The sequence below is a fragment of the Balaenoptera ricei genome, chromosome 6 (genome assembly GCF_028023285.1).
Source record: "Balaenoptera ricei isolate mBalRic1 chromosome 6, mBalRic1.hap2, whole genome shotgun sequence".
Lineage (NCBI taxonomy): Eukaryota > Metazoa > Chordata > Mammalia > Artiodactyla > Balaenopteridae > Balaenoptera > Balaenoptera ricei.
The window spans coordinates 116,126,575-116,147,014 of record NC_082644.1 but is presented as its reverse complement, the minus strand read 5'-3'; the positions used below and the strand labels follow the sequence as shown (position 1 = coordinate 116,147,014).

The window sequence follows — 20,440 nt, the reverse complement described above, 5'->3', positions numbered from 1 at the left end:
TGGCTATTTCAAAAGACGCTTACAAGGTGGAGTGAGCGGGGCTTGGTGACCAACTGAATGGGAAAAGGAGTTGGGCAACCCGCAGGTGGGGTGCTGGGCAGCTCTCTGAGAGCCCAACCAGGGTGAACGTGTGGGTGAGTGCCAACTGGGGTAAAAAGCAGCGTTTACCCAGGACTCAGGGAAACCTCAGGGCTCATGAGACGGCCCTGTCCTCTCTCTTGCTGCATCCTGGATTTCCTCTGACCTCCAGTTTTTCTCTTTAACTATATCTAGTCTGCTGTTAAATCTACCTACTGAGTTCTTGTTTTTTAGCTATTGTATTTTCCAGTATTCATTTAAAAATCTGCCAGGGTTCACGTTATAGTTTCCTGTTCTCTGCAGATATATATATATATATATGCACACACACACACACACATACATATATATATGTATGTTTATTTATTTTTGGCTGCCTTGGGTCTTCGTTGCTGCGTGCGGGCTTTCTCTATTTGTGGTAAGCGGGGGCTATACTTCGTTGTGGTGCGTGGGCTTCTCATTGAAGTGGCTTCTCGTGGAGCACAGGCTCTAGGCATATGGGCTTCAGTAGTTGCAGCACGCAGGCCCTAGAGTTCATGGGCTTCGGTAGTTGTGGTGCGTGGGCTCAGTAGTTGTGGCTCGCAGGTTCTAGAGGGCAGGCTCAGTGGTTGTAGCACACGGGCTTAGTTGCTCCATGACATGTGAGATCTTCCCGGACCAGGGATCAAACCTGTGTCCCCTGCATTGGCAGGTGGATTCTTAACCAGTGCGCAACCAGCGAAGTCCTGCAGATATTTTCAAGTTTGTCCCTTACTTCTTTAAAAAAGTAAAACAGGGCTTCCCTGGTGGCGCAGTGGTTGAGAATCTGCCTGCCAATGCAAGGGACACGGGTTCGAGCCCTGGTCTGGGAAGATCCCACATGCCGCGGAGCAACTGGGCCCGTGAGCCACAATTACTGAGCCTGTGCGTCTGGAGCCTGTGCTCCGCAACAAGAGGGGCCGCGATAGTGAGAGGCCCCCGCTTGCTGCAATTAGAGAAAGCCCTCGCACAGAAACGAAGACCCAACACAGCCATAAATAAATAAATAAATTAATTAAATTAAAAAAAAAAAAAAAGTAAAACAACTTAAAATCTGTGCCCGATCATTCCAGCACCTGAAGTATGTGTGGGTTTGTTTCTAATACTTGTTTCCAGCTGGTTCTCAAGGATGGTGGTGATTCCTTTTCTACCTGGTCACCTTCGTCTATATTTTGTTCATGGTAATTTCTTAAAACTGTATAAATAATTGAAGTCTAGCATGAAGGTTCCTTCTTCCAGAGATTTGTTTGCTTCTGCCACACGTGTGGGATGAGGTCACCTTAACTAAATGTCCAGCTTGTGTGGACCGTGGTGGGGAACCGAGACCCAGCCTTCGAGCTCACGTGAGGATGGGATTACTTCTGATTCGCCTGAGGGTGAAGCTGTTATGAACCTCAGGTTAATGAATTAAAGAAGGGTTAGAACCCCCACTTTGGACCCCTGAAATGACTTGTGGTCTTTTCACTCCTACAAGGCATCCAAAACCCAGGTCAGTTTGCAGTTATTTCTTCCAAAGCACGATACTCACCCGTCCGCACACTAAAGAAGCACTGAATTCAACAAGGAGTGGAGGTGTTTATCCTGGCAGAGGCTTAGGAAGGACATGCTGGTTGTCCCCAGTCTTCAAGGGCTGTCACATGAAGGAGAAGCTAGGCTTACTGAGAGCAGAGCCAGCCAGCGCCACAGGGGGAGGTAGACAGGGACTAAAAAAACTCAGTGGAAGGGAGCTGTCCTCAGACTCCAGTGGGATATGTCACAGAGGCCATTCCAACCCTGGCTTTGGGGGCTGGAGGGGACTAGGTGTCTTGGAGACGCGTACGATCTTCTGGTCTTAACCAGGCCCTTGCCCCTCGGGTCGTGTGTCCGCACAGCCACGTCCCCGCCTCCTCCCATCAGCTCAGTCAACATGTTCAAGCTGCCAGAGTTCAAGATTTTATTTTAAAACAATAGTAAACAATTTTCATTGATTTTTCTTAAGTCAAACCACCTCACACTTGGCTTATCTCAGGCAAAAAGTAAAAAATAAAAATGAGAAGGGAAGGAAAGGAAAATGTGGGGACTGACCAACCTTCCCCAGAAATAGGCCCCTGGTCCTGGCATCTGGAATGGCTTTGGACACTGTCTTTAACAAATGAGAAAAGAAAGCACCAAAATATTGTGCTTCAGCAGCAGATTAGGAACCTCCACAAAGAAAAGGCGGCCGGGGGAGGGAGGGGGTCGGGCCCTGAACACAGGTCCCGAGCAGCCTGGTTCAGTTCTAGAAGCTTCCGAGTCTGGACGCATCTCCTCTCCACAGCTCCGTTTCAAAGCGACTTCAAGATTGGGAGGAGTCGTCCTCCGAGCTGGGCAGTGGGGATCTGTGAGCCACACGCCGGACACAGGCTTGGGGTGACCCAAGCAGGCTCCCAGCCTCTCGGAGGGGGGTCGGGAAGGACAAGGAATGCTCAGAGCACACAGAGGGGAGGGAAGGGTGGGGACAGTGGGCACCGCTGCCCCACTCCTCTCACCAGCTCCTGCTTCCTCTGCGTTTTGTTCGGGTGGAGATGAAGACGAACCACTAGCGGACGGCAGGACAGGAAAGAGCTGTAAACAGCTTGGGTTTGCTCACCCGCATGTGCAGGCTCTTCCATCAGAAAGGGACCGCTGTCTTGGGGACAGGGAACCAGAGAAAGCCCTTGCGGAGCACGGTCGATGAGGGTAGGACACAGCGATTGCAGCGCAGACGCTTGCTCTCTCTGGGCCTGGCCCCCACACGGGAAACACTGACCGAGGTTCTGGAATGGCGTTGGCGGCAGGGCGGGCATGGGGGTGCCCCCTCCTCCTGGGCCCCCAGGCCGTCTCTCGGGCCCAGGGCAAAGGGCCTGGAAGCTGACCTGGGCTCCTCGGTACGCAGGACAGCCCCCGCAGAGCTGGCTCTTCCACTCCCTCTCCAAAATCCCATCTGCCTTTGACAAAACCAAAAAATAAATAGTGTGCATTTTCCACGCCACCTAGATTTCCTGGCCCTGTGGCCAGAGGTTCAAGCCCTCCTTCTCTACCCCACGCCCCAGTGCCCATGCCAGGGGCACTTTCCGCCCAACTGGGGGCTGGCAGCGGCACTGTGAGGGTCTCTGGCTGTGAGGCCCCCCGGCAACAGGCCCTCCAGGGTCCTGGTTGAGGGGCTGGCTCAGCCCTTTGGTCCACCTTGTTCATTAAAATTAAAATAAGAAAAAAAAAGGCTCCGCTCGGTGACTTGGGTCTGTAGAGGTCTCTGCTTCGTCCCTCTGTCTGTCATTCCATCCACCCTGCAAGGCATCGTGCAGGCCAGATCTGGAGGCTGGAGCCAGCCACACTCACCGGTCACTGCAATTTCGTCCCCAGCTTGCGCTGTCTGTTCCTGCAAAATGGGGGTGGGGGTCAGATCAGGGGACTCCTGGTGTCCAGTGACTCGCCCCTCAGCTGTCTCCTTCCTCCCCACAATCCCATCAGAATGAGTGAGTGCCCACTCCCAGTAGCCCCAGTGGTTGGCTCAAGCTGGGCCAATCAGAGCTCCTGCCCTGGGACCTGGGACTTGGGGCCTAGAGAGGGTCAATGTCTCTGCTGGGCCTGTAACACAGGTGCTCAGCTCTGGAGTCCAAGTGCAGCCAGGAGGCCGGGGCAGGGGCGGGGGCCAGGATGGGAGAACAGAGGCAAGAGGGACCTGGCTGGATTCCAGTAATTATGGGCAGTTCCCACTTATAGATAAGCCAGCATAAGTGGGGTTCTGTTACCATCAACCAAAACAGACAAGAAGGTAGTGAGTTCTCCATTTGGGATGTACATAAGCAAAGGTAGGAGCACTGCTGATAGAAGTTATCGAGTGGATCTGAGTACCTGACTTGGGGGTGTAGCGACACCTACGACGGGCTCAGGAGCCTGAGGGAAGCAGGGACAGCCCCGTTCCGTGGAGGGCCTGGTTCCTCGAGAGACCCCACTGAAATTCAGAAACCTAACTGTCCCCACAGGTCCTGTGTGATGCAGCCCCAGCCTCGTGCCACGGCCAGCCCCCTTGTTCCCTGGCCTCCAGCCACACCTGCCTCTGTCTGTTCAGTGGACTCCCCAAGCTTCCTGTTCTCAGAAGCTTTGCACAAGCTGTTCCCTATGCTAAGAGCACTCTCCCTGCCAAACCCCAACTTGGACAGTCCCGATTTCTCTCTGCTCAGATCTGTCACAGCCGGCCAGCCAGCCCAACCACACACCCTCACGTCACGCTGCTGTCACGAGCTCTCAAGCCCGAGGCACTTGTCGCACAGGTAGGTGCCTCATTCCTCGTGTCCCCCCTGCCGGCCACTGCTGTCTCACTCTGGGCCTATCCCCAGCCCACGGCCTGGCACAGAGCAGGTGCACGTGGAAGTTTTGGTACATCGAGGCAGGTGGCGGCCAGCCGGGAGGGGCGGGGCTGGGGGGCGGGGCCGCTCTGGGAGCCAGGTGGAGAGCCTGGGCCAGCTGGGGCCTTCCGCCAATAATGGGATTGCCTGCCCTAACCCCTCAAATCCCCTTTCCTCACAGATCCAGGGCTTTACCCTTAAGTTCGTTAGGATAATTTGGACCATGATGCCCTAGACACATTTCCCGGCTGCTGTGACCCCGCCCTGCGGTTCCTCTCACCAGGAGCCCAGGGCTCCTCAGGAAACCTCCCAGGCTTGTGCTGGAGCCCAACCTCGCCTCGGCTCCCCTCTGAACCTGGGAAGGAGCCAGGCCTTCCCGACCCCAGCTGGCACCCCACCCAGGATTTGGGGTGCGTGGAGAGCTGAGTCAGAAGAAGGCTCCAAAGCCGGCTTTGCCCTGACTGGCTGTGCAACCACGGGTGCCCCTAACTCACCGCACCTCAGTTTACCCCTCCACAGGAAAGTGTCTGGACTAAACAGTCCCGAGGGGGGTTGACACACAGGCCCCCAGAGAATCCTGGCTGCCCAGCTCTCTGGTTCCAGGCCACAGAGGTTAAAAGCATGGCCCTGGGCCCAACAGCCTAGGTTCCCAGCCCAGCTCCCACACCTGTGATCTGCAAACCCTTGGTCAAGTGATTCCTCTCCTCCCCTCTCTGAGCCTCAGTTTTCTCGTCTGTAAAATAGGGTCCAGGGGAGGATTCAATGAGGCAGTAGAAGAAAAGTGCTTGGGCAAGTGCCCGGCTCTCGGGGAGCCTTCCAAAACTGGGGGCGGCACTGACCGAGGGCTGTGCCCCACGGAGCCAGGACCCAGTGATTGCTATCCCCTTGACTCACCTGGCTTCTGCCCGGGTTACCGTGTACTCAAACCAGAGTACGTTGGGAATGAGGCTCGTGTCTCGGATTAGGAAGAACTCAGAGATAGGCCTGGAGAGACAGACACCCGGAAATCCAGGACCGTATCAGGACACGAGTCTGTCACCAAGCCAGACTCTCCCACCAGTGCCTGGGGCCGGCGATGCACCCTCTCCCCACCACTTTGCCTGGCCTGTGCAAGACCCAGATGTGTCACCTGTGTGACACTCAGGCAGGGACACTGCCTCAAGGTACACACAGCCCAGAAAGACACATGCTGCTTTCCAAGTCCCTGAGAGGCCAGGCAAGGACAGAGGCTGGCACCTTGGCTTCTGGGCTGAGAAAACCCCTGGGGGAGGTGGAAGCCAGGCGAGTGGGGCCTGCAGCCCTATGTCCACCAGAGGCCTGGGCACTAGGGCCCTCCCAGGGAGACTGAGGCTGGGGTCAGGACGCCTGGGTCCTCCCACTGATGGCCCCTTCGCAAGAGGGGGCACGGGCCATAGTGCCTGGGAAGGTGGGGGGAGCGGGGGACAGCAGCAGGGGCAGGAGGCAGTTACCAGGCTGCTATCCTAGGGAACAGGGGGGTGAGGACCTCCTGGGTGAAGACGAACCAGGCGACGGCCATGAGGCCTCCAGCGATGGCCCCATAGAGCACCTGGCTCCAGGTGTGGTACAGCAGGTAGACCCTGGGCCAAGGACAGAGGGAAGTTCATGAGAGCCAGCCAGAGACCATCCTGCACAGCCTCCCCGCACGCCTGAGTGCCAGCTTCCCTGGACCTCTGCACACACACGGGAGACATACACAGACAGGACAGACTCCTATGACCACACGGACTCAGAGCTACTTCTAGAAGGAGGCAAGGGGTTGGACCCCAACAGCTGCTCCTCTGACTCTAGAAGTGAAGGGATGGCTCAGCTAGGATTTGCCTCCCTTCTGTCCAGCCCTTGAACTTGGAGTTTGTCTGCAAGGGGCTCCTCCAGGACACTGGGAACAATGGCTAACCCTAGAATCTTGGGCTCAACCAAGAGGAGAGAGCAAGGACTGGGTTGCAAGGGGCAGCTGGAGCCCTGGCCCTTTAAAATGAGAGGCCTGGAGCTTTCCTGGTGGTGCAGTGGTTAAGAATCTGCCTGCCAATGCAGGGGACACGGGTTCGAGCCCTGGTCCGGGAAGATCCCACATGCCGCGGAGCAACGAAGCCTGTGCACCACAACTACTGAGCCTGCGCTCTAGAGCCCATGAGCCACAACTACTGAGCCCACATGCCTAGGGCCCGTGCTCCGCAGCAAGAGAAGCCACCGCAAGGAGAAGCCCGCCCACCGCAACGAAGAGTAGCCCCCGCTCGCCGCAACTTGAGAAAGCCCGCGTGCAGCAATGAAGACCCAACGCAGCCAAAAATAAAAAAATAAAAATAAATAAATAAAATAAAATGAGAGGCCTGGGCCCCTCTTCGCAGCCCTGCCCTACAGGCTCTGGGACTCGGGTCCACAGCGAGGTCCAATAGGGACCAAGAATCCAGCTAGACCCCAGTGGGCAGGGCGTGGGGCAGGGGCTCTCCCTCCCGCTGTACCTGCTATAGGAGACTAGAAACGCCACAGTGAGGAGACCCAGGGAGAGTACATGCCTCCACAGCAAGTCCAGGAACCTGGCGTTGTTCGTTTGGTGCATTCTGGGAAAACAAGCCTGTTAGCTGGCCTCAGCCCACAGCCTGGGGCCCAGGCCTCCCACACAGCCCCGGCCCCATCCACATGCTCCCTGGGCACCTTCTGCCTTGGCTGCAGCTCCTCCCACCCCCAGTAGAGGCCAAGCCCTAAATGGCATCCAAAGGGCTTGCAGCAAGTCCCTGGCAGAGGCCAGCCTGGGCCAGTTCAGGGCCACCCCAGCCAGGGCAGAAGCTCACCTTAAATACAGAAAAAGGAAGGAATAGACGGAGAAGAACCACATAAACTGGGAATGGCTGGAGGGCATCCCGTACTTGGTGCCCACTGCCGTGTGGGGACCTGGTGGAGACAGAGAACAGGGCATGATGGGAGGATGCACGCCTCCCAGTAATGCCCTAACCTGGGGGACCCGCAGACCCCCATGGCCTGGGCCCTACCTCCACAGGGCCGTGGCTCCTGGATGACGTGTTTGATCAGCCAGTTGACCCCCTCGTTCAGTGCCAAGCCCCCAAGGAACGAGATCTGCTGGGAAGATAGGGTCAGCAGGGCCTCTGTGTGCTTGCTGGCCGCCGCCTAGCCCAAAGACCGCGGCCTCCCGCTGAACCTCCAGCCCAGTGGACAACCTGGCACCAGCCAGGAGGCTCCACACACCTCAGGAAAGGTGGAAGCGGGGAAGGGAAGGCAAAGCACCTGGGAAGGAATGGTGAGGCCCCTCCTCCCTGGGGTGGGAGTGACTCACTCACCGTGTGCAGCTCCCGCTTGAATATGATGAGGGTCACAAAACCAACGATGACAAATATGGGGCTGAGGCTCAGGTAGGCAAGGAGGTGGCCAGAGAGATCACCTGGGCAAGACAGGGAGAACAGGATGAGGACAGAGCACAGCCATCGAAGAGGGCCTGGCCCCCAGCAAGCCCAGTAGGGCCTCAGTCGGAGAGGTGGTCCCAGCAGGGTCCGGAGCGCAGGGCCAGGCGGCTGGGGATGCCTCAGCGCACCAGCTCACCACACCACCTCAGTCACGGGCACAGGGTGTTTACTGAGCACTCAGGTTCACAGATCGTGAGTTTAAAGCAGGTGCCTTCACTCTCCCTGTCCTACAGATGAAGACACCGAGTCCCACAGGGGTTGCATGATTTGTCCAAAGTCACACAGCCAGAAAGAGGTAGGATCTGACTAAAATCCAAGTCTCTAGCCTGGTCCAGGTGCTATACCCATTATCCCACCAAAGCGGGAATTTGAACCTGGCTTGGTCTGACCCCAGAGGCTGGGCCCTGTCCCAGGAGGCAGTCTGGCGGGCACATGGATGCCTCCGGAACGCAGTGCTGTGCGGAGACCGACCCAGCCAAGCCCTGGGCCTCCAGGGGAACCTGGTATTCTCCGAACACTGCACAGACTTGGGTCTACACTGTGGACTCTGACAGGGACCAAGGCTGGGGGTGGGGAGGAGGCTACGTTGCCCACTACGGCCACCTGTTGCAGTAAGAGCTTCTCACTGCCTCTCTACTGGCAAAAAATTGGCTACCTATTGACTACCTGCTTTTTACCCCCTAAAAGGTCTCGGCGGGAGGATCCTGAAGCCAACAGACAAGAGCCACTTTCCTGCTTGCCCAAGGGCAGGGCTAACACCGAGTCCAAAGGCCACCCTCACCATTTGAGACAGGGCAGCTATGTAGCAGCTCTGGGGTCAGAGAGTGTGGTTTAGTTCCCGTGCCAGCACTCGCTGGCTACATGACCTCAGGCCAAGGACTTCACCTCCCTGAGCCTCAGCTCTCTCACCCGTGAAATGGGGATATCAGTAGCCGCCTCCTACAGCCATGGGAGCTCTGATGTGACCAGGCCTGTGAGACGCCCAGCTCGGTCCCTGGCACCCAGGACACTTCCACGTTTGGAGAACTCAGTGTGGGAAATGGCCCCACCACCAGCCTGGCCTCACACAGGCAGCAGGAAGGTACCCACCCAGGGCCGAGCCCAGATTCCAGGCTGAAGGGATGGGCACACACCTGGCCTCCCCCACACCTACCCAGGATAGGGCTGGCTTTGAACTAGCCTGGGAGAACAGGCCAGCAACATAGGTCCAAATGCTAGTACTGCCATAGGCCCCCTGGATGACACTGGGTGAGGCCCTTCCTTTTTCTGGGGTTCTGTCTCCTCATCCACACAGTGGCCTGGCCCCCTCCAGCCCTGAGATTCTGGGTCTCTCAGCTGTCCAGCTGATGCCCAGGACACTGGGTCATCAGGAGGACAGGAAATGGCCCCCAAACCTTTGGCCATCTCCATGGCCTGTCTCACAGCAAGCACTACCTTTGGGCCTTCCTGCAGATGCTGTCAGCAACTCTGGCCTCACCATTCTCCGGTCTAAGCCCCCCGGTGGCTCTCTCAGCCCCTAGGATAAGTCCCACCTCAATCCAGCTCATCCAGCCCTGCAGTCCTGGCCCTGCTTCCCTCCCACCTTCTGCTCCAGTTCCAGGAACCAAATTCTAGTTCCCTGAACGCACCATGTTCTGTCCTACTTCTGGACCTTTGCACACACTGTTTCCCCCACCTGGGATGCTGTCTGGGTTAACTCAACATAAATTAAGTACCCACCACAGTGGAAAAAAAAAAAAATCACACTCCTGCCATTGCAGAGCTCGCAGAATCTGTAACCAGGGCATCGTTCATGACACCACTCATTAGTGGAACTATCTGGCCTGCGTCTGTCTCTCCCTCTAGAAGGTAGGTGCCATGAGTGCAGGGATGGGGTCTCTACACCCCACTCAACCCCCCAAGCCCAGCACAGCGCCTGGCACTTAACTGGGCTCTAAAATGATGTTAAATGAATGGAGAATGGATGAAGGAAGCAGGGTCAGTGTGATGAGGGGCGCGAAGGAGAAGTGCAGGGGGTCACAGAAGAGTTAGCAGGGGGACTAGACCTTGAGAGAGACCCCCAAGTTCAGCCAGGTCTCTCCTCCAGGCACCCACAGTCCCTGCAAAGGGTCCCTCATCACAGCCTGAATCATGCTGCTCACATCTGCCAGGTTCCTTCTTCTCGCCGTGAGCACCCAGAGAAGTACTCCCAGGCCAGGGAGGGGAAATCATGAAGGTGCTGAGGCCTTAAGCAGGTCCCTTCCCCATTCCAGGCCTTGGTTTCCGTCCTGTAAAGTGGGGTTTTTTTTTCACAGTTCGGGAGTTCAGGGACATATTGGTTTGTTCACCGTTCAAAATGCAGAGCAAGCCCAGGGCCTGGCATTCAGGAGGTGCTCAGTGGATACCAGCTGAATGAATGATGGGTGAATGGCGGGCAGGCAGGCAGACAGTAGGGCCCAACAGCTGCAGGGCCGCCCCACCCCCAGTATAACCCAGAACACCTAGGGTCAAAGTTTCCTGGCATCCAGGCCTGGGGCCCTCGGCAGGGCCAGGTTCTCATGTCTCTGCATGAATAGGCCTTTCCTGGGGCAACCAGGGCTCAATGAGGGGGCCCCCAGCCTCACCCAACACCCAACCATCCTACACATAGATGGCAGTGTGGGCTTGAGAGGGTCCTGGGAAGGTGGGATCATGTTAACTGCAGTTATTTCCTGAATGTTTACTGTATGCCAGGCACTGCACTCAGCCTTTCTCACATCTCCTATTTCTGATTCTCACATCACCACTAGAAGGGAAGCACTGTAATTAGTTCCACTTTAGAGAGGCACAGAGAGGTGAAGTCACTCGCACAAGGCCTCGGCCTGAACTCTGACCCCAAGGTCCAAGCTCTGCACCACTCTACTAAACCGCCTCCAGAACGGTCACTAAAGGACCTCACAGATGGAAAACGCTGAGCTTCTGGAGCTGTGTCTGATGGGAAGCTCCAGAAGTCAACATCCCAGAGGCTGCCTGACCCCTCACCGGGTCCCCTGAGTTGTAGAGCAGTGCCCTACCCAGGGCGTGGCATCAGAAGTACTCAAACAACGAAGAGCTGCCCGGCCTCGACTTGCACACTCCCAGCAATGGGGAGCTCTTTCTTCCAGGCAGCCCAAAAGCACTGTTTGAAGGAAAAAGGCACTCCCTACACGCCGAGGAGAGAGTTCAGTCTCTCCGGCTCCGGGAAGGGCGGGGAAAAAGGGCCCAGGTCCAGGCCAGTGATCCGTTCCCGCCTCACGCAGACCACCACCCCATTACAGCCCACCGGAGCCCCGGGACCCAGTGGAGCACCCCGGCCGCGCAGCCGCAGAGTGCGCGAGCGAGCGGCTCACAATTTCGCCCAGCTCATCGCCACACCACTGCGCCTGCGCGGCGCGCGCGCCGGCCGAACCCTCCGTGGCTCACTATTTGACAGTTCCCACCCCGGTCCCCCGGCGCCCCCTCTGCGGGCTTGCGCCGGCCGAAGCGCCCGGCACTGACAGGCCGGCCCCGGGAAGGCGTCCTCGGAGCCGGGGTTGTCTTTTACCTGCAGGATATTCGACGTGGGTGAGGGTCACCGGCCGCCATGAAGCGGGGAGCGAGCACTGTCCGTCCGCTGCCATCTTACCCGGAGACCGGGCTTCGCCGAGCAGCCAATGGGGAGCCAGGGGGGCGGTGGTCCTGACCTATCACGCCGGGGGAGGTGCCGCGCACCCAATCGGAGGCCGATACAGGTAGCGGCGCAGCCATTCACCGTGCAGGCCGTGGGGCAGGCCCGAGCGGCGAATCAGGAAGCAGGGCCCCTAGGAGCCTGCGAGCCGGCTAAGACGGCGCCCAATCCGGGACGAGCGCAGGTAGGTGGCTAACCAATCAGAGAAAAGGAGGGTTTCGGCACACAACAAAGAGTAGAACAGCCAATCAGAAGGTGAGGCCGGCTCGCGGTGTGGGCAGGGCGGGCCAATCACCCGCTAGCTTGGGGGGCGTGTTGAGCTTTGGTGGGAGCTTTGGTTTGGTGGGGACCTGCTCCGAGTGAAGGCTTCCTCGGTACCCGGAGCCAGCCTGGGGTCGGCAGGACTTGAGCGCCCGTCAGAGCGCAGGCTCGAAGCGGGGAGGCAACCTCGGCACTATGGAGTCTGAACTCACCTACTTTTAGTTATGAGTAAACTGAGGCCAGAGACCCAGAGAGGACTTATTTTCCTTTGCCCTTTACTGACTGGCAACAGGGCAAGTCACACAAAACTGACGACCTTTCCATTAAAGGTAGGGGGTGGGATGGGGGAAGGAACTCCCGGGGCGGGCCGCACGGTCGGCCCGCTAAATGCTTTATGGAAGCTTAACTGATGTCCAGTGGAAGCGTAATTGAAATTAAAAGACTCCGTCCCTCATTTCATTCAATTAACACAGATTTATTGATTCAATCTCATTTATGCTGCTTAATGAGGCATCTTGGGGGCATTTTAAACAAGAGGCCGGTTTTCCACCTATACCTCAGTTTTCCCAAAACATTCCTCTCATTGTCCTACAGGCCTTGCATAAATAGCCACACCTTACCACCCACCTCTCCCTCTCCCACCCTCACTGTCTCTCCGGCTAGATTGCAGTGCTTATTACAGTCCAGGTAAAGTGCCCGGCTCCTCCTGTCGTTGAGCCTTTTCACATGCTGTTCCAGCTGCCTGGAATGCATCACCTCTTCTGCCCCCATCAGCCTGGCCAAGTCTGGCTCAGGTGTCTGTCCTCACTTAGAGGTTTCCATGGCCAGGAGAGAGGCCTCCACTGGGCTCCCACAGTTGCATCCCAGTTGCATCCCCTCTCCTACCCCAGCACTGACCACACTGGACTGTAATTGGCTCCTTGTCTGTCTCTCACAGTAAACAATGGTTCTCTGAATTCATGCAGTGCCAAGATCAGCTTGTAGAAAATGGGCCCTGGATTGATCCAGTAGAGCTTGGGTTGCAGCCGTGGAGTCTACATTCTTATGTCCCCTGGGGCTCTGATATAAGTCGTTGCAGCCACAACTGGAGAAGACCTGGGCAGCATGAAGACAGGGCCTGTTATGTATTGGAGACTGGCCCAGGCCGATGCTAGAACAAGTGCCTGATAAATAGCCTAAGTGTTTATGAGGAGAAGTGAGAACACAGCGGAGGATTCCGCTGACTCTGTGAGCCAGCCAGGCAGCTGGAGTCAGTACCATGGGTGGGGCTGAAAGGACTGGGGGGATGATGGTGACTCAGAACCCACCAGCGAGCCAGGAGGGCCCCCAGGACCCCTCAACTCTGCTCAGCTTCCCACCCGGCCCAGCCTGGGCTCGTGTGGGTCAGCTGGCCCCATTTCCCTGTCACCTGCCCTCAGCTACCTCAGGCACTGCCATTATTAGCCGCTGAGAGGCAGGAGGTGTGAGGAGTGGGCTGTGAGTTTCCCAGAATAGTTCTGCCATCCCGTCTGGGTGCATGGCCCCTCCCTGGTTAGATGGCATTTCATGGATGAGCAGTTAGGCTTGAGAAGCCAAGTCCCTGAAACCCAGGCCTATCTGACTACAGGATCCTCTCACCTCAGGGAGAGTGTTCTGGAAGAAGTGTCTGGGTGAGGAACTATAAAATGTGAGGGAGTTAGCTGGGGTGGGGTTTTCCGGGCAGAAGGAACAGCACAGGATGAAATGCGCAAGAGAGAGGGAGAGGTGAGGTGCTGGGGGTGAGGGGCCTGGCCTCCCAAAACTTGGAGGGCCACCCTTGGTGACTACAGAGGGGATCTTGAAAGGTGCCTTTGTCGTTTGGTTTGGTTTTGCCTTTGAAAAAAATTAAAATATAACCCTCATACAGGAAAATCCAGAAATCGAATGTGTATAGCTTGATGAAGTTTCACAAACTAAACACACCTGTGTTAGCAGCCCCCAGATCGAGAACCAGAGCCCCAGAAGCTCCTGACACCCCATCTCGTCACCCCAGGGTGACCACCATCCCATCTGCTAGCACCATACATTAGGTTAGTCTGATCTGTGTACTTTCTATAAGCCGAATGCTACAGTACGTACTTTTGGGGCGTGGCTCCTTTCCCGGCATTGTGTTTGTGAGATCCATGCTACGGCCTCTAGTTGTAATTCGTCTACTCTCCCTGTGTAGTGTTCCACGGTGTGAACACACCATGTTTATTGGTTTCTTTTCCATTCAACTCGACTCTTTTTTTTTTTTGGCCGCACCACACGGCCTGTGGGATCTTCCCCGACCAGGGGTCAAACCCGTGCCCCCTGCATTGGGAGCGTGGAGTCTTAACCACTGTGCCACCAGGGAAGTCCTTCCATCCAACTCTTGCTGGACTTTGGGGTGTTTCCAGGTCTGGGGTGTTAGGAATGGTGCTGCTAGGAACAGCCTTGTGCAGATCTTTGGTGTACATGTGGATGCTTTTCTGATGGCGATGTGCCTAGGAGCCAGTGCGGGGTCCCATGAGATGGCAGAGATGACAGGACAGACCTGCCGTGTGGATGAGGAGCTGGGCGGTGCAGGCATGAATGCTGTGAGGGGAACCATGGGAAGCTGCAGGAGCCACCTGCCTCCTCCCTGAGCTGAGGGGTGGACCAGTGATGCCCCGGTATCTCTCTGAGCATCCTGGGAGGTGCTCCATCCTTAGTCACTCATCTTATCTCCACTACAGCCTGGGAGGCAGTTCTTTTTTTTTTTTTTTTTTTTTTTTAAGTCTATTTTCCTTCTTTCTTTCTTTCTTCCTTTTTCTTTCTCTTTCTTTCTTTCTTTCATGTTTTTATTGAAGTAAGTTGCTGTACAATATCATATAAATTACAGGTATACAATATAGTGATTCACAACATTTAAAGGTTATACTCCATTTATAGTTATTATAAAATATTGTCTATATTCCCCAGATGTACAATATATCCTTGTAGCTTATTTTATACCTAATAGTTTGTCCCTCTTAATCTCCTACCCCTATATTGACTCTCTCCTCTTCCCACTGGTAACCACTAGTTTGTTCTCTATATCTGTGATTCTGCTTCTTTCTTGTCATATTCCCTAGTTTGTTGCATTTTTTAGATTCCACATATAAGTGATAACATACAGTATTTCAGCCTGGGCAACTCTTGTTATGTGGCACTAAGCAAGATGTTTCCACATAGCGCTATCTCACTTGACTTGAACTGGCATAGGCGATGGAGGAGTCCCCCGATCACCCACCCAACTGGGGTGTGGCAGAGCCAGGATGCCATCCCAGGACTCATGTTTTTCCACTGGATAGGTGGTTTTCAACCCTGGCTGCATGTGACTCACCTCAAGAATTAACAAAGATACTGATGCCTGAGCCCCAACCCATACCAATTACGTCAGAATCTCTGGGGGTAGGGTGCTGCATCTTTACAAACATGCTCTGAGAGTGAGGACCACTGCAATAGGTCTTAGACACGTAGCTCTGGGAGGCAGTTCTTAATGCACCCAGTTTATAGCTGAGGACAGTAAGGCTCTGTGTGTCCCACCGTTTGCCAAGTCAGCTGGCTAGTGTGTGACAGAGCAACGATTTGAAGCCAGGTCTGCCTGATGGGCAGGCCCAGGTTCTGAACCACCCTGCATCCCATCACCCAAACTGCAGGCTGCCTCCTCCCACTGCCCAGAGGAGTCCTCAGACAAGCCGCAGCTGTCCCGGGCAGGGCTGGCCTTTCACTTTGGCCTCTCCTCTGGAAGGGAGTTCACAGACAGTGCGGCCCCTGGATCAGAGGCACAACGTCTTACTCTGTGCACCACACCCCAGCCACCCTGGCATGCGCTCAAAGTCCCTAGGAAAGAACTCTTCCCCTCTCTGGGCCTGTTTCCCCGAAATGTGTCAGCTGCCGCCCTCTAGATTAGAGGTTCGTTCATGCACTTCCAGGACTATTTGAGCTCCTAGGCGGTGCCAGACCACGTCTGGGCATCAAGGATGAAGGGAGAAGGATGGAGAGGAGCAAGGGCGCCGCCATCGAGAAACTGTCCTTCCCATGGAGGATGTGGGACTCCTGGATCCTGAAGATGCCAGTAAAAAAGACAAATGGTCTCAAAGTAGAAGTGACAGTTTTGGCTTCAAAACCTCTGAGAGGAGCCATTCACTGTCTGTGTCTTAGAATAGAGGCTTCTAGAAGTCAGGGCCTAGTGTTCCAAACACCGCGGAGCCAAGTCCTCGAGACACATTGTCTGGCTCAGTCTCCCAAGCCACAAGCTCCCCTGGTTTGTGGCATGTGCTGATTTCCATGGTGTAAATACTCTCTCCTGTGGCCACTTGCCAGCCACCATCGTGATGGTACGGAACAAGGAGTTGGGAAGAGATGCACAGTCAGCTCTCGCTAGCAGATGGGGTGCAAGGGGGCTCCAGAGCCTCCACCGCTGCCTGTGCAGCACCTGGTGCAGTGCTTGGCACACAGTAGGCACACAGGAAACACTTGGTGGACAGATGATCCTTCTTCACGTGTCCTGTCCCATTTGCATACACGCCCTGGGAGCCATTTATATTGTAATCGAAACCACTGTTTACTGAGCACTTGATGTGAACCACAAATTGGGCCAAAGACGACACTACGAGAGAGATCTTACCCTCCACACCCACCTCAGGCTGCACGAGAATCAGTCTCACAGGCGATGCAGCAGAAGCCCTACGGGTTCAGGAGATATGGGAGTCCACGCTGGGGCTGCTGTGTATTTGCTGTATGCACTGGGGTGGTCATCCTCCACTCTCAGTTTCCCCTTTCATCAACAAGGGGGCTGGCATCAGTTACCTACTGCTGTGTAACAAGCCAGTCCCAAACCTAGTGCCTTAAGACCATCACCATTTTATTGTTCAAGATCTGCAACTTGGCTGGCTCAATTCTGCTGGGTCACTCATGCAGCTGGTGACTCGACTGGGCCTGTGTGGTCCAAGGGGCCTCCGTCAAATCTGACACTTAGCTGGGGCTGCTGGTCCGGGTGCCACGTTCTCCTTCATGTGGCCTCCAGCAGAAGAGCCAAGGTTTTCATGGCCGCAAATACTCTCCAAGAGGGCAAGTCCCAATGCGCCAGAGGTCACCAAGCCTCTGCTTGCATCACGTCACTCTTGTTCCACTGGCCAAAGCAGGTCACATGGCCAAGGTAAGAGCTAATATGGGAGAGGCCTATACAAGGATATGGATTCCAAGAGGCACGATTCGTGGGGGCCGTGACTGTAACAGTCCACTGGCCGCCACAGAAATAAGTGGGCCAGGATTCCCCTGAGGGCCTTCCCAGACCTGGTGTCTGGTATTCTGAGCTTCCTGGGACTTGTTAGGCTAGAAAGGAAGTTCTCGAAGACTGATTCAGGGTGTGGTGGGGGGATGGCAAAAGGACCCAGGAGCCAGCTCAAAGGGGCTCCCACTGGGAAAATTTGTGACCGTTTGAACATCAGAAAAATGATTGTAACTGATTGTAAATATCAAATAAATAATAACCCACGAGTCCATAGTGGTATTCAAAAAAGAAGAGGTAAAACTCTTTGCGGAATGCTATTCAGCAACAGAGAAATAAAATACTGATACATGCCATAAAAGGGATGAATCTCAACAACATTATTCTATGTAAAGAAGCCAAGCACAAAAGATCACATGTTGTATGACTCCATTTACAGGAAATGTCTGGAAAAGCCAAGTCATGAGAGAAAGTAAATTGGTGGCGGCCTTGGGGCTGGGGGATTCACTGCAGTTGAGCACAAGGGGTCTTTTGGGGTGATGGAAATACTCTAAAACAGGAGTCCCCAACCCTTGGGTGATGGACCGGTAGCGGTCCGTGGCCTGTTAGGAACCGGGCTGCACAGCGGGAGGTGAGCAGTGGGTGAGTGCGTGAAGCTTCATCTGTATTTACAGCTGCTCCCCATCGCTTGCATTACCACCTGAGCTCCACCGCCTGTCACATCAGTGGCGGAATTAGATTCTCATAGGAGCACGAACCCTACTGTGAACTGCGCATGCGAGGGATCTGTGTTGCATGCTCCTTATGAGAATCTAACGCCTGATGATCTGAGGTGGAGCTGAGGCGGTGATGCAAGCGCTGGGGAGCGGCTGCAAATACAGATTAGCAGAGAGGTTTGACTGCACAGAGACTGTAATAAATCAATTGCTTGCAGACTCATGTCAAAACCCTATCAGTGGGCTTCCCTGGTGGCACAGTGGTTGAGAATCCGCCTGCCAATGCAGGGGACACGGGTTCGAGCCCTGGTCCGGGAAGATCCCACATGCCGCGGAGCAACTAAGCCCGCACACCACAACTACTGAGCCTGTGCTCTAGAGCCCACGAGCCACAACTACTGAGCCCGCGCACCTAGAGCCCATGCTCCGCAACGAGAAGCCACCGCAACGAGAAGCCCGCACACCGCAATGAAGAGTAGCCCCTGCTCGCTGCAACTAGAGAAACTTTTCTATACATTAAAAATCTTCAAAAGCACAGAAAATTTTTAAAACGTACAGTGGTCCCTGCTTATCCAGTTTTGCTTTCTGAGACTGCACTTACCCTCAGTCAACCATGGTCCGAAAATATTACATGGAAAATTCCAGAATTAAACAATTCATAAATTTTTTTTTTCAAATTTTATTTATTTTATTTATGGCTGTGTTGGGTCTTCGTTTCTGTGCGAGGGCTTTCTCTAGTTGTGGCAAGTGGGGGCCACTCTTCATCGCGGTGCGCGGGCCTCTCACTATCGCGGCCTCTCTTGTTGCGGAGCACAGGCTCCAGACGTGCAGGCTCAGTAACTGTGGCTCACGGGCCCAGTTGCTCCGTGGCATGTGGGATCTTCCCAGACCAGGGCTTGAACCCGTGTCCCCTGCATTGGCAGGCAGATTCTCAACCACTGTGCCACCAGGGAAGCCCTTCATAAATTTTAAATTGTGCACCGTTCTGAGTAGCATGATGAAATCTCGAGCCATCCTGCTCTGTCCCCTGGGATGCGAATCATCCCTCTGTCCGGCGTACCCATGCTGTATACACTACCTGCCCTTTAGTCACTTAATAGCCATCTGAGTCGTCAGAATGACTACCACAGTATCACAGTGCTTGTGTGTGAGCAATCCTTACTTTATTAAATAATGGTCACCCAGCACAAGAGTAGTGAGGCTGGCAGTCCAGGTATGACAAAGAGAAGCTGTCAGGCGCTTCCTTTAAGTGAAAGTTTTCAACTTGGTTAGGAGAGGAAAAAAATCATGTACTGAGGTTGCTGAGATCTACAGTAAGAACAAATCTTTTATCCATGAAATTATGAAGAAGGAAAAAGAAATTTGTGCTAGTTTTGCTGTTGCACCTCAAGCTGCAAAAGTTACAGCCAGTGTGTGGTAAGTGATTAGCTGAGATGGAAAAGGCATTAAATCTGTACAATATTTTGAGACAGACCATATTCACATAACTTTTATTACAGTATATTGTTAAAACTGTTCCATTATTCTTGTCATTAATCTCTTACTGTGCCTGATTTATATAAATTAAACTTTAGGAATTCCCTGGCGGTCCAGTGGTTAGGACTCCATGCTTTCACTGCCGAGGGTGTGGGTTCAGTCCCTGGTTGGGGGAACTGAGATCCTGCAAGCCACACAGTGTGGCCAAAAAATAAATAAATAAATAAATAAATAAACTTTATCATAGGTATGTATATATAGGAAAAAACGTAGAATATATAGGGTTCAGTACTATCCGTGGTTTCAGGCCTCCACTGGGGGTTTTGGAATGTATCCCCCGCCCATAGAGGGGATTACTGCACCTTTCAAATAAACTTTGTGATGTCTGACTGCCCATGAAAACTTCTGAACACCTGGTAAGCTCAGATCTGCTCCATTCCTGCTCCAGCCCTCCCCGCTGGCTCTAACCCACTCAGCCATTTACAGTGACTGAAAGGCTGAGTCTGCACCCCTGCCAGGTCCCCTGCCTGTATCTTAAGAGTTGTGGACAAGGAGGCCCCTGAGCTAAGCGACCTTACCTAGATGCTGCCCGAGCAGGATCCACTCCCAGGCTGCCCCGCCCACATTTATGCCCTTAAGCGCTGCAGTGGCACCCTCCCCACCTTCACCCGAGGGACACGTGGCCCTGCCAGGCTGGCGAGAGGCTCATAGCTCCCACCAGGCTGCCTTCCACCTTTGCCCTCCTGGAGCATCCCTCAAACTGCACCCCGAAGAGCAGGCCCCCAGGAAGCAACAGCCACACGTGCACGGCAGTGTGGAAGGAAATCATTAAATCATTTATTTGACTCAGAGTCGATGTGCACACGCCCTACCATACAAAAGTGGGAAGCTGCAACAAATCAAGTGCCAGAGGCAGTGCATGGACGTGTAAACAAAGACAAAATGAAAATGCCACTTCTCTGTGATTCGGGAGCAAATCAGAGCAGCCGGGGGGGCCCAGGCCCAAGATTACATTCACAGCGCGGGGAAGTGCAAATGAACGGAATGTCAGGATGAGGGGGCTGCCCAGGTCCTTCCCACCCAGGTGGCTGCTCTGTCCAGGGCAGCGACTCCAGAGAAGTGGGTTTGGAGCCAGAAGCACGGTTAGTGCACAGCGGTCTTACAGTCTGGGGGGCAGGAGGGACCACGTGGGGGAGGGACTGGGCTCAGAG

At 54.7% G+C, this 20,440-nt stretch overlaps 1 protein-coding gene across 4 annotated transcripts; it reads right to left on the bottom strand.

The window, feature by feature from the left end:
• Positions 1–2,015: 2,015 nt before the first annotated feature.
• On the bottom strand, positions 2,016–11,498 carry DOLPP1 (dolichyldiphosphatase 1). 4 transcript variants are annotated; one of them, XM_059926589.1, is made up of 9 exons: positions 11,421–11,498; positions 7,757–7,857; positions 7,451–7,538; positions 7,253–7,352; positions 6,923–7,021; positions 5,912–6,040; positions 5,337–5,426; positions 3,949–4,048; positions 2,016–3,472 (listed from the first exon to the last, which is right to left on the bottom strand). In XM_059926589.1, the coding sequence occupies exons 1-9, from the start codon at positions 11,494–11,496 to the stop codon at positions 3,263–3,265; spliced, it is 993 nt and encodes a 330-aa protein (XP_059782572.1). In that variant the 5' UTR covers positions 11,497–11,498; the 3' UTR covers positions 2,016–3,262. The 4 variants fall into 4 exon arrangements, with proteins under 4 accessions (XP_059782572.1, XP_059782573.1, XP_059782574.1 ...); XM_059926590.1 differs by having other exon boundaries at positions 7,451–7,535; XM_059926591.1 differs by lacking the exon at positions 3,949–4,048 and having other exon boundaries at positions 3,340–3,472.
• Positions 11,499–20,440: the final 8,942 nt, after the last annotated feature.

Excerpts from the sequence above, each read along its gene's own strand:
- DOLPP1 (XM_059926589.1), bottom strand. The coding sequence starts at position 11,496 with ATGGCAGCGGACGGACAGTGCTCGCTCCCCGCTTCATGGCGGCCGGTG. Across the intron at positions 7,022-7,252 it reads TTCCTTTTTCTGTATTTAAG|AATGCACCAAACGAACAACG; the intron begins GTGAGCTTCTGC and ends TTGTTTTCCCAG. Across the intron at positions 6,041-6,922 it reads TTTCTAGTCTCCTATAGCAG|GGTCTACCTGCTGTACCACA; the intron begins GTACAGCGGGAG and ends TCCTTGGCCCAG.